At 35.8% G+C, this 13,417-nt stretch overlaps 1 protein-coding gene across 11 annotated transcripts in view; it reads right to left on the reverse strand.

Moving 5' to 3' along the window:
- The window catches only part of DOCK9 (dedicator of cytokinesis 9), a 119,735-nt gene that overhangs the window by 39,286 nt on the left and 67,032 nt on the right, over window positions 1–13,417 (reverse strand). For all 11 annotated transcript variants that reach the window (XM_065740798.1, XM_065740796.1, XM_065740791.1 and 8 more), the window contains exons 17-28: window positions 13,200–13,387; window positions 13,016–13,081; window positions 12,043–12,135; window positions 11,754–11,877; window positions 11,293–11,414; window positions 9,846–9,932; window positions 9,140–9,229; window positions 6,878–6,993; window positions 6,670–6,739; window positions 6,412–6,537; window positions 6,219–6,290; window positions 69–215 (exon numbers count right to left, since the gene is read on the reverse strand). In XM_065740798.1, the coding sequence (XP_065596870.1) occupies window positions 69–215; window positions 6,219–6,290; window positions 6,412–6,537; window positions 6,670–6,739; window positions 6,878–6,993; window positions 9,140–9,229; window positions 9,846–9,932; window positions 11,293–11,414; window positions 11,754–11,877; window positions 12,043–12,135; window positions 13,016–13,081; window positions 13,200–13,387 (1,301 nt within the window). The remainder of the gene's footprint in view (window positions 1–68; window positions 216–6,218; window positions 6,291–6,411; window positions 6,538–6,669; window positions 6,740–6,877; window positions 6,994–9,139; window positions 9,230–9,845; window positions 9,933–11,292; window positions 11,415–11,753; window positions 11,878–12,042; window positions 12,136–13,015; window positions 13,082–13,199; window positions 13,388–13,417) is intronic.

Consider the following 13,417-nt stretch of genomic DNA (forward strand, 5'->3'; position numbering starts at 1 on the left):
AAATCTATGGCAAAACAGTATTATAATAGAAAAAGTAATCACAAAACCCAAGTCAGTCATGTACCTACTTTTATGAAGGCAGCAAGGCTATGGTTTGCATTTTTTGAAGCCTCTGGGTTGTCTCTGTACTTCTGAGTGATGTGTGGCATTAACATATTGACAACAGTTTCAACTGCATGATGGAAGGAAGCTGAAAATCTCTGGTTTCGCAACAGCTAGTAGAAAAAATTCAGATATGCACTTAATCTGGCTTATAATGATAAAGTTGTTCAGAAGACTTATTTTATGTAAGATATAAATAACCTGACAGGGAAGGGAGAATGAAAGTTTTCAATTTTTTTTCTCATTGTACCTTAAAATAACATTTTCATTAAATTCAAGATTTTCTGCAGGCATTTTAAACTGAGGGGAAAAAAAGCGTGTTTGGTTGAAAGTAAATAATATAAAAATATATTTTTTGTTAAAAATTCATACAAACAAGTCTTTCCAGCTTGATGGACAAACCATATACATAAAAGTTTGTAGGTGTAAAGTATTAATGCTGTTCTAAAATAAAATACTTCTGACAAAAGAAGATAAGAATAAAAGGGAATCTTACAATTTTGCTGTTTTTCTTCCCAAAACAGTACCAGCTTACTCATGTATAATAGTTGCATTTTAAGACTTCCTTTTCTGTCATGAAAAACATATTTTGCTGTTCTGCAACTACGTTTTCCATAACTCTCGTGGACTTCAGCCACTGTGGAAACTGTCATTCATGTTTTTTTCTCTTGCTCATCAGCCACTTGAAATCTCAGCTCTTCCAGCCTTCAGAATCTTTCTTTCTTTCTTTTTTTTTTAAGATTCCAGTCAGAATTGTTTTCCCCTGCTTTCAAGTTCTTTGTCAATTAGCTTACCAGATTTCTTCTACATTCATGATTTACTTGTTTCTGGTGACTGTGCATTATCTTCAACAACAGTTTTATCAACTATTGGTCATAAGTTCATAAGTTCATAAGGTTGGAAAGGACCTATAAGATCATCTAGTCCAACCATCCTCCTATCACTATCTCTACCCAACTACTAAATTAAGTCCTTTAGCACCTCATCTAAACGCTTCTTGAACAGCGCTAGGGACGGTGCCTCAACCACCTCCCTAGGCAGGCCATTCCAGTGCCTGACCACTCTTTCAGAAAAGAAATGCTTCCTCAGGTCTAATCTAAATCTTCCCCGGCGCAACTTGTGGCCATTCCCTCTCGTCCTGTCATTACTTATCAGGGAGAAGAGGCCCACCCCCTCCTCACCACAACCCCCCTTCAGGAAGTGGTAGAGTGCAATAAGGTCTCCTCTGAGCCTCCTCTTCTCCAGACTGAACAATCCCAGCTCCCTCAGCCGCTCCTCATAAGACTTGTGCTCCAGGCCCCTCACCAGTTTTGTTGCCCTTCTCTGAACACGCTCCAGGGCCTCAATGTCCTTCTTGTAGTGAGGGTCACTGAGGTCTCTTCAGCATTTTGCCACTGTAGAGCCTCTTTTTTTTTTTTTTTACATCTTATAGTCTTGACTAGACTGTATTTTGTCTGAAGGGTCTTAATGACTGGTGGGGTGGGGCTGAAGGAGAAGCTGGCTTAAAAGCTGTTTAAACTGTATAGTCATTGTGACTTTTCTTTCTGAAATCTGTGAAATAAAAATATCCAATTGTTTTGAATACTTTGTTACTTGTATATCTTCTTGAACTAAACGGAAAGTGACACTCCTAGGCAGAACAAGACATTGGCAAAGAACAAGAACTGCATAAATCAACAATTACACAATTTGCTGTATTTGTGTCTGAACTGTGCTCCAAAATCTCTGGTTCTATCTTTTGAAAAATCAGGTTCCTAAATGTTAAGGTTGAAAATGATCCCTGTATAAATATCAACAGCATTCAAGAATAATATAACATTTAAAAATTAAATATTTCCATTGGTAGGTATGCTAGTCAGTCAATATTTTTGTAACTCGGCTTTTAGTGGACAGCATTTTTTTTTAAATGCCATAAAAAACTTGCTATAGAAATAATCTTGCTACACCTATAAGTGCAGTATTTTATCAGATCTGATAAGCAGGAAATCTGAATAGGTTCTGTTTATTAATTTATCCAATGAGACAGAAAAAAGCTAGTAAAAAAAATGCTTGATAATTTCAAGGGGCTTGTAAAGCAAAAAGTGATGTCAGGGAATGAAATTACTTGCAAACAAGAGGCGAGTTCTGCTCATTTTTTTCATGTCACAAAGAAGATGACAGTGAGGTTAGTTCTTAAAGAGGTGAAGTTCCTTTTTTGTTGTTAACTCCACATTAGATGTTAAATCTGCAGTGAAATTCACTCCAGCAGCTTTTTAGCCAAGAGCCTTATTATGAAATAATACTGTCAAGTGAGGAATGAGAAAGAACAGCAGTTCTGGGCAGAATACAGGAAAGCAGTAGAATTTAAAAGGTGCACGTTAAGAGAATTTGTTCCTATTGTACAATTGAATAGTTCCTATTTCAGGTTTGCTTTTGAAGATATTATCAAAAATGAACTAAAAAAATCCATCAGGTTCCTACACTAAAAAAATATACCTAACCCTAAGAAATTCAGTAAGGCCATGTGCAAGATGTTGAACGTGGGTTGGAGCAATCCCAGATGTGTGTACAGACTTGGAGAAGTCATTGAGAGCAGCCCTGCAGAGAAGGACTTGGGAGCAGTGATGCACTTGCAACTCAGAAGGCCAACAGTATTCTGGGACGCAACAAAAGAGGGGCAGCCAGCAGGGAGAAGGAGGTGGCTGATCCCCTTTATTCTGCCCTTGTGAGCCCCAAATAGAGTACTATTACACAGATGTTGTGGACCACAACACAGGAAAGAAGTGGAGCTGGTGAAACAGGTCCACATGAGGTCCACAGACAATAATAGGGCTGGGGCATCTCTCCGTGGGGCTTATTTAGCTTGCAGAAAAGAAGGTTCTAGGGAGATCTCATTGCTACCTTCCAGTATTCAAAAAGAGCCTATAAACAGGAGGGAGATCAACTTCTTACACAAGCAGGTAGTGAGTGATAAGACAGCTGAAATGGTTTTAAATGAACTGAGAGAACTAGATTAAATATTTGAAGAAATTCTTCACTATGAGGGTGGTGAAGCACTGGAGCCAATCTGGTTGCTTACTGCATGGCAACCCTGATCACTTATGGTCCCCTTCCGATCTACTCTGTGATTCTATGATACAGAAGAGAAACAATCTGAACCTACATGAAGTTCAATAATAAACTGGTACAGCAAGGAGTATAAACAAATATAAAATGGAAAAGTATTTTCCAGTACCAAGTTTAATTAGTTTGTTTTAAATTAAGTATGATTACTACACATTTCTACGACAGTATCTGTAAGTCCTAATAAAAATGCAGCAACAATTTGGTAGTTTCAATGCTGCATAAGAAAATCTCTATATGAGCTATTATCATTTTAGATTTATATCTATAGAACCTATTAAAATCTATGAAATCACTGTGCTTCTTTATGGAACGAAGACTCTTAAAAAGTGCAAAGTGCCATTGGTACTTGGACATTTGTGTGGTTTACCCAATTCTTTCTGGCAACTTAGAATCATAAATAAAATGCAATTAGCAGTCAGTACTTTCTTGGTGTTTTTGTCTGTTTTTTTTTCATGAACAGTATTTGTTCAGTCTGCCTTATTTATGATCATGCTGTACCAAGTAATCAAATCTATGTATATCTGGCATCTGTTGCTGACATACTGTTCCTTTACCAATTTGTTTTCCCCAAAATGAAATGTTAAATTGAATTTGCTCCTCAGATGCATGTGCTGGTGCTCTCCAAATATAATTTGTTTGTAGGATCACATGGGGTAGTAAAGGTTCATCAGCTTTGAGCAGATGAGTCACATGTGGAAGAAATAAATAATAATAAAACTTTTAGTAATGTGAATGCATCAATGGTAGCCATGGTAGCTCACCATGTAAGAGATGCAGATTCATGAAGAGAATACTAATATCACGGATATTGGTTGAGTCATTCTGAGAAGTGAATTGCATTTGTTTTCAGTTTGTTTACATAGACTGTTTTAAAAAAGATTATACTGTACCATATTTGTATACCATCCGATTTCAATTTAAAAATATAATCATTCTTGAAATAAATTGATAATTAAATTAAGGGTGCATCAAGCACGGTATTGCTAGCAGGTAGAATGAAGTGGCTGTCATATTCTGCACTGCTCTGGTACAGCCTCACCTTGAGTACTGTCTGCAGTTTTAGGTGCCACAGCACAAAAAAGGACATAAAACTATTACGTGTCCAAAGGAGGGCTATGAAGATAGTGAAGGGACTCTAGAGGGGAAAATATATGAGCAGCAGCTAAAATTCCTTAAGTTTGCTCACTACAGAGCAGAAGATCTGAGGGGAGTCCTGAGGGTGGCTGCAGCTCTCACACAGAGTAGAAGGCAGCGCTGAGCTTTGCTCTGTGTGACTGTGAGGGCCTGAGGGAATGGCATGGAGCTGTGTCAGGGAAGGGGCAGCTGGGGATCAGGGACAGGGTCTTCTCCAGAGGGCACAGGACATGGAATAGGTTGCACAGGGCAGGGGGCACAGCCCCAAGTGCCACAGTTCAATGTGCATTTGAACCCTACTCTCAGACATTTGGTCTGATTTTTGTGCAGAGCCGGGACCTGGACTCTGTGGCACTATGGGTCCCTTCAAACTCAGAATATTCTTGATTCTATTATTTTAGTTACAGTATCATTTTTCAAATTAAACAATTCTAATTAAATACCAGACATCTCAGGAAAATTTCAACTTGCAATAAAATGAATGTTTTCTGCATTATCAATTATTCATTTCCATTTAATTAATTAAATATATTAATATAATTAAGAAATTATAATAAACTCAAAATACACTGCGGTGAAATAAGAAATACTCAATTCATAGAATGAACAAAGGCAAAAACTCCTTCCTGAAGGACCATCAGTAAAGGAAATCTGAATCTATAGATTCTACTGCCTTCTAAATTCTCTGAATGTATTCCACTGAATTAGAAAAGAACAAAAAGGAGAATATCTGAATAATTTGCTCACTTTTGTTTAAATTAACAGCATTTCTGTTGACTAGCAGTTGATAAGTTTTGTCTTCTTGCTAGAAATTTCAAGGAATTTCCTAACAGCTGTTCAGTTAACACAAGTAAGAATTCTGATATCTTAAATCCAGAAGGATTTACTACACTACACACAAGGAAGCCCTCTTGTGCATATATCTAAAAAAAGCCAAAACAAGATACTTGTCACAGTTGCCTAGAGAGTTTATTTTTAAGAAGCCAGTGATTAAGGCTTACTCTGCCAAAATATATGTCTATCTGTAGCACTAGCACCATGTAAATGTCTCGCTCCCCTACCCAGCTAAAGATGCATTTCTAGATTAAGCAGTCTTCAAATACAAGGTTTATGGTCTCTAAACAGCATTTTTCACTGTACTCAGAGTCATTTAATACCACAGCTTCAATGCAGCTCACAAAGATTACCGCATATTTTTGGGTAGCTGTAGGGGAACTTAAACTGGTGACTGAGAACTTGGTGAAGGGTGTCACTGCCCCTGGGAGCACAGCCAAACTGTTCTCATCTGTGCTCTCCAGGGAACCAGAAAAGCTGGACCAAGGGTGGGGTCATCCTGGGCTCATATGGCCAGCTGCTGATGGGAGAGCACCTTTTGGACCTAGGACACTTCCTGAGAAGGGGTGTTGCAAAGTCAGAGTCCCTTCACCAGTTGGGTGAGTTCAACTGTTCTTTCTATATATAATTATTGGCCTATCAGTGAAATACTTTGCTTGGCATCACCAAGAACCTATCAGAAGCAATTTTGCTTCTTTGTGAGCAGAACAGTAGTACTTACATCAAAGTTCACAGAGATTTGACTATTGCTTCCAAAGTCACTGCACCATAAATACTAAGTGATCTTACTAAAAGGTCTAGTGATTTATGAAGACCACTCTAATATATAGAATAAGAGACTTCTGTCCTTTTAGAATACTTTTCTACATAGCACTATAGATTTTTCTTACTGCTTTCTCCTCCTGCTTTGTTCTCTCTCTCCTTTCCTTACAGCAGAAATCATATTTTAAAACTCTTTCTGTTCTAATATGTAATAAAAATATGATTTAAGAAGACACTGTATAAATTGCTAGAATAACTTCATTTTGCAGAAGTTGACATACCTTCACTTTAGAGTTTTCTATCAAATGCTGAGCCATTGATTTTATCAGAACTTCAAAGAAAAACCATGAATACTGCGGAGAAAAGAAAATACTCTGTAAAACTGCCATATGCATTGAACCAACAAAATTTATTCTTTATATTCAGTTATGATCAGATGAGACCATACAGTAAAAAGTATAGTTCAATATATACCTTAAGTAGCTTGTTGCTTGTAAGGAAGTCAGCAGATGGCTTCAGAATTGTTGTCATTGACTTTGTCAGTTCTTCATGTACTGTCTTATACTCAGAAGCAACATAGGGCTCAGCTTTATAGGCATACTTTGAGAGGAAATACAGAACATAATAGGAAACAATGACATAACGTGAAACAATTGAAGTTAAACAGATGCATCTATATATACTGCTTTTAGAATATACTTACTTTTAACTGACTTTTAAAACTTCGCTTACCTTGACATAAGACCTCAAGTAGCTATCCAAGCCTTCTTCATGACACTGAGCAACAATATGGATAATCACTCTAAATGGAAGTCAGAAATGAAAATCTAATAAAATCTCATGAAAAACTGTGATTGCAATAGCAAAAATGTTATTCAGTTAAAAGCTTGTGATAGGCCAGTCACCATTTAAACCCTATGAAGCACTTCAAATTCTTTACCTCGTCACATTAACTGCAACTTCCTCTTGGGTTGCTCTGGTAAGAACCCTAAACAACTGGTTGAGAACAGTTGGCAGGAAAGCTATCATCACATGGCCTTCCATAGCATGAAGACTCTGAAAGAAAGCAGTAATACCGTCACTACCTTGAAACAGAGACATCAAATCACCAGTTCTGAAAACAGAAAACTTACTGTATGTCTTCCAAAATATTGTGTTATTTGTGGATTACTTGAAATACAATTACATTGTAGACAACTGAAGAGTTTCCAACATAAATGTTTGGTAAATATTTTCAATGTTTAAATAACTTTAAAACTGAGTTTCATTAAAAACTGTTTTAGAAATATTACATACTTTTCTGTTGACATGCATACTACTTAATGTTCCACTGAAATGAATAACAGCGTAGCACAGCAAGGTTAAACCTACACTCTAACATACTTTGCTGTTTTATCCATGAATGCACTTAGCAAATAGAAATTCCACAAAACCATACAGATTGCCTACCTGCATCATTGTGTTACCTGCAGTGATAACTGCAATGGCAGTTACACTTGTAAGACATTCTAATTTTTAATAATTTAGTATATTGTTTTGCTATAAAGTCCGTCCTACCTAATGCTGGAAACTAGAGACTAGTAATTACTAACAATTCAACTAATTCAAGATATGCTGTCCATCTTGCATATATACAGACTTGATTACGGAACACCTCTAATCCTTGAGAGCACAGACTCTTTCTGCAGTATCTACAAAGATTTCACTTGGAAATCCTCTGTGTTATATCACAAGCAATATATATTGTAGACGATCATTAGGGCATAAGAGACAGTATATGGCAATTCACCAGATACAGTTTTATGCTACAAAATTTTCTGGAATTAAAAAAGTCTGCTGGGGTGGGGGAGGGGCATATTTGCTGAACATGCATATGGAAAATAAATTAAAATGTTTGAAATGTGTTAATTTATTGTTAAGTTTCTGTTTGTCTTTGAGCGTTTGCCTATATGCACATTCAAGACCTGAAGTGGTCTTCCTTCCTACAAGCACTTAGCTTCCTATTGGAAACAGCAGCCATACCGTACAGCATCTTTTCTGTAAGCCTTGAATATTAGAACAGGGTAAACACATGAATGGAATTTCAGATCACACCTTTGTCTAGAATGCAAACATTTTTGGGGAAGGTGGTGTTTTAAATAGATCTCTACCAGAAGTTGGCTTGTAAACTGGTGATGCCTTTAATTACTCAGTTACACTGAGATTGCTAGTAGCTGTGCCTCTTTTTTATCTCTGACAGCTGCACAGGTAACTTCAAGAAAATACATCAACTTCTGAGATATTAAGTGATGTTTGGGCTCATAAAATATGAAGGAGAGCATATTAAAATCTTGAATCAGGTGAGTTTCATAAATGTTATACAATTTTATAAAAAATCCTGTTTGGGAGGGGAAGAGGAGATAGAATAAACAAGAAAACAGTTTTCATGTTCTGCAATTCAGGCACTCTACCAGTGGCACGGCATTTCTGACTTGGTGGAAGAAATAAAATGCTTGCTACTTTAAGGTGTCATTGCTATGATAGCATAGGCTCAATCCATAGGAAATGATAGTCATAGAATCATAGAATGGCCTGGGTTGAAAAGGACCTCAAAGACGATCTAGTTTCAACCCCCCTGCCATGGGCAGGGTCACCAACCACTAGAGCAGGCTGCTCAGAGCTACATCCTGCCTGGCCTTGAATGATGACTGATGAATGAACAGATGGTATTTAATTACAAGAACAAACTTGTGTCTAAGAAAATCAGGAGTTACTTGTGATACCTCACAAGGATTTTAAGATGACTGAATTTGGGATTCCACATTAAAAATATGGCCTACTTGGTACATACTTGGTAAATTGCTGTAGGAACAATGCACTCTATTGATCTCATCTTGAAAGAGAACAACAGACATGATGCTCATGACCTCCTAAACAAAACTTTAGAAAATCAACAGTTACCAATTTTTCCTCGTTCCCATATTTGATTAATTTCACATTCTAAGCCATTGGTACTCTGAAGTTATCAGCCATAATGCTAACCAATACCATCTCATTTCCTTATAGCTTCATCTTATAATATACATTTATATAGTACAGGAAGCACCTTGTTCTTCATATACTTGCATATTGCATAAACAAGACCTAGATAATGTCTGAGGATCCTAGGTTTTAAAAAGGTATGAATCAAGAGTATTATTTGTTATTCACTGTCATTTTATACCTTAAGATATTTTACAAGTTCGGTTCCTAGTGCACGAGCTCCAGATTCAGTTTTCTGACAGTATTGAAAGAAATTATGCAAGTGCTGGTCCTGAGAAAGACAAAAAAGAAACACAAATTAAACAATATCTAACGTTACTTTCCATAAATCTTATCAGAACACATTAAAATATGGATTTGTATTTATATAAATATATATATGTGTGTATATAATTTTGGAAAATGAATCTAAGCGTGCTACTTTGAAGACTGACTTTGTCTCCATGTAACACTGATTGGAGCACTACTCCTATAAAGCAAAGCTGACAGAGCTGGGCTTATTCATCCTGGGAATGAGAAGGTTCTAGGAAGAACCTCACTGTGGCCTTCCAGTACTTAACTGGAAGGAGACCAACTTTTTACATGGGCAGGTAGTGATGGGACAAAGAGGAATGGCTTTAAACTGAAAAAGGGGAGATTTAGATTAGACAGAAGGAAGAAATTCCTCACTGTGAGGGGGACTCAGATTGTATGAATGACAGCTTTAGGCAACTGACTTGCATTTTATTTTTTTTATAGCTTCAGTTTAACATATGCTGATTTTCACAGCTGATGTGAAAGAAAGAAACCACATGAGCTGTTTAAGAGACAAAAACAGTAAAACAGCAGCTTACTGAGTTTAACAATCATACATCAATCTTAAAACAAATTAGAGTTTTGTAACTCACCTGAGTATACACAGTTGACACTAGATGAGTGGATATTTTTAACAGTTGTTTACCTCCATCTACCCATTTAATTTCAGGGCCGGAATGCTGAACACACATGTAGAGGAAAAGTAAAATAATGTAGTAGTATTACTAGAGTAAGACAGTGCTTTCTTATAGTGCCACAAACATTTTTTTTTCTATACAGGTTGAAATGTGTACAATGAATAAAGTCATTTAAAAAGAAAAGAAAGGAAAATTATGCAGGCAATATTACCTAAAGCATTTATGAAACGCAAGTGGATTTTTTTTGTTTTGTTTTGGTGTTTTGTTCGTTTCAAGTCCCACTGTGGTTATCTTACTGGCCAACAAAATTACTTCCCACAGTTAATGGTTCTCCTAAAATTGTGCAGAGAAATTTTTGGCTACAGAGAAATGGCTACTAGTTTTCTGAGAAAATAAATTTAAATAATTAACTACTGACATGGTTCAACATAGGTCACTGACAGGTAGCAGGCAGTGCTTCCTTCCCATTCCATTTGCAAAGAACTGAGAATGGGAAGGCTCAACTGTCAACCCTGACAATCAGAGACTTTACTGCTAAAATTACAGCTAATCATTTAAGTCCTAACCTCCTACATGTAGACGTGAGCAAAGATGAACAGCAGAGGCATAAAGAATATACCTACAATATGAAAAGATGAAAAATGTGAAGACATCAACGGCTGGAAAGCTTACAGTAAAGTTTAAAAAAGAAAAGGTGGCAGAATAGGAGGAGAGCAGCACCTCTTGCTCTTGATTTTTCCTCCAAAATGAATCAATTTTCTATCTACATTTCATTCAGTTAATCAAATCTCCTACCATATTTTACATTTTGTATTCTTCTTGGTTTTATTTTTATTACTATTAATTTTGCAAGCTTTCTGCTTTTGAAAAATACAACCATCAATTTTACTAGTGAAGTATAAGGATCACAAAAATTAAGATGTGAGAATAATATTTTTTTCAGGAATAAAGGACTTACTCAAAGGAGACAGCATGAAATGCTAAAAAAAATTTAGTAAAGGACTTGAGATTATTTGCATATCTTCATAAACTGAAAATAGTTTAATATACTTAAAAATTACTACAAAAATGAAACCAATTCATTTCCTGAATACATCAGCTAAACAATAACATAAATAAGCACTTAACACTTTACTTTAAAAACTACAATAGAGCAGGTGGATTCAAGTTATTTTATAAGTCAGAACTTAGGCACAAGTTTTGTTTCCAACTTGTGTTTGAGGGGTCACGATTTTTTTCTTTAAGTCAGATGTGTAACTTTTGCAAAACACTCCATTTCAACTACAGAAGAAAGAAACTTCCACTAGAAAAGAAATTAAAATATTATCAGACTGTGGAACTGCAGTTAATCCTTCTCATCATATATATTTTTATTTAATTAGAGCAATTTTATATACTGTACCTTTCCAACTCCCATTTCTTGATAATTAAGATAGCCTGATGGAAGATTTGCTGACACTGGAATGTGTTGGTCATTTGTCACCACTCTTCCATCTTTTATTAGTGGAAGCCAAGAATAGCCAACTATGGAACATGAAGGAAAAGTCATTTTAAATCCATTATGAATCTACACCTCTGATATGCAATTCATAAACCAGAAGAAGTTGGTCAAATAGACAAATGATTTGAACTCACACTATTAGAAATAATTGAAAAGGCAAACAAATTGTCAGTATGAATTTGTAAATGCATTCATGCTGTAGGCATTCCAAAACATTTACATTAGAAGAAATACTTAAAGATTTTTTTAAGTCAATAGAATATAATTAGAAAATATCATATAGATCAAGATAACAAAATCATAGCTTGCCAAATAAACACACCCCCCAGGAAGTACTGAAAGTAAACCATTAGTAGACAAACCTTGTGTTTCAACAACATCTTTCTTCTTTGTACTCCCTTTGCTTGAATTGTCACAGCTGACATGGTAGAAGGTGAACAGCAAATGATGCTTCTCATGCAACTGAGTGGGCAATTCTATTTTAATCTGAAAAGCAAAGAATCACAACCTTTGTAGAAGTCTAGAACAGTGACATGTCATACTGGTTCTGATTTAACTGAAATCATTAGCAAGACCTTCATGATCCTCAAACCTTTTCTACTCTTTGAAACTCACATAATGAAGTAGAAATGATTGTGAAAGGTAACTTACCTCATCATAAAACTCTGGATTTTGGTGGTGATGTAAAACAGCAGCAAATGCACTTCTAGTAAATACTGGACCACCTGGTCTACCATAGATACACTAACAATAGAAAAAAGAAATCTCAGACAAATATTTCACCTATAATTTGAAATGTTGTACCTTGCAATGCATCCTTAAATAAGGATTGGTGTTTTGTAATGTAATTTTTATGTATCAAAAGCATTTCTCTTTAAAAAATAGTCACAGATTTAACACGGGCATGTATTAGCAGCAATTAAGAACACATAATTCACCTAGTTCATCTTTTTTCAACTGTGAAATTTAGATAAATGTATTAAACATCTAATCAAATTGCTATGAAGTTGACGATACGAAGGATTGGAGCACTCCTGACTTGGCTGAAAAATAAATGTCAGGTCCTTTGATCAAGAATATTTAGGGAAAGTTAACAAAGAGACTTCAGAATGGTCTCTAGAATTTACCCACGTGTTGCTGTGATATTCTTTTACTAGAACCTATGTGGTCCTGACTTTCATTCCTGTTCCCTTAGCGAAGACATAAGACTACATGTCCTGTAATCTGCTTGCTGTGCAGCAGAGTGGACAAGTGTGGTTTCACCTCAGGACTCCTATGTCTTTCCTATTTCCTTTCTTTCAGGCATCTCCTGCTATACACTGTGGTAGCTCAGTAACAAATGCAGTTTGGTTCTGTATTTCATATAAAGCTTTATTGTTTTGTATTGGAATAGGTAGAAATCACTCGTTTGCAATAGTTCATTCTTGCAATTTTTGTTGATACAGAAAAGTAAATGCTCTTTAATACTCTTTTATTTCAGAAACAGACAACTTCTCATCTAGATAAGTTACGTCTATGCCAAATGCAACAAAGACATCTCAACCTAAATAAATTGAGTATTGTCATCCTGCTTAGCTGAGCCGTCACTATTTTCTTTAATCGCTCACAAAAATCAAAGACTAACCTTCAAAGGCAAGGAGTCCTCTTCATCAGAATCCTTGAACTCAATGCATACGGCAATATTTCTTGCCTAAAGTAGTATTTAAAAACAAGAACTCAAGCACTTAATTGGAAGGATCATCAGAGATATATATTATGTAAACAATCTTAAACTAGAAAAAAATAATATACTGTTTGTTGATACTCGCCTTTGCAAAAGACTTCTGACTGTCATATTTCAAGTGCTTCGGATAAACATAAAGATGATTGTTGTAGATGGTGAAAGGCTGAGTGTGTTTTGGTATACAAGGAACAAATTCCTCTATTTCAAACGTTATTAGTGTCTTGGTAGTGCTTTCAAACTGTTTTGTGGGAATGTACGATGAATTTACATAATCTGAAAGTATATTAAAAATCAATATAAAGT

The sequence above is a fragment of the Cyrtonyx montezumae genome, unplaced genomic scaffold (assembly GCF_038088225.1).
Source record: "Cyrtonyx montezumae isolate F1298 unplaced genomic scaffold, pur_monq_1.0 scaffold_3, whole genome shotgun sequence".
Taxonomy (NCBI): Eukaryota; Metazoa; Chordata; class Aves; order Galliformes; family Odontophoridae; genus Cyrtonyx; species Cyrtonyx montezumae.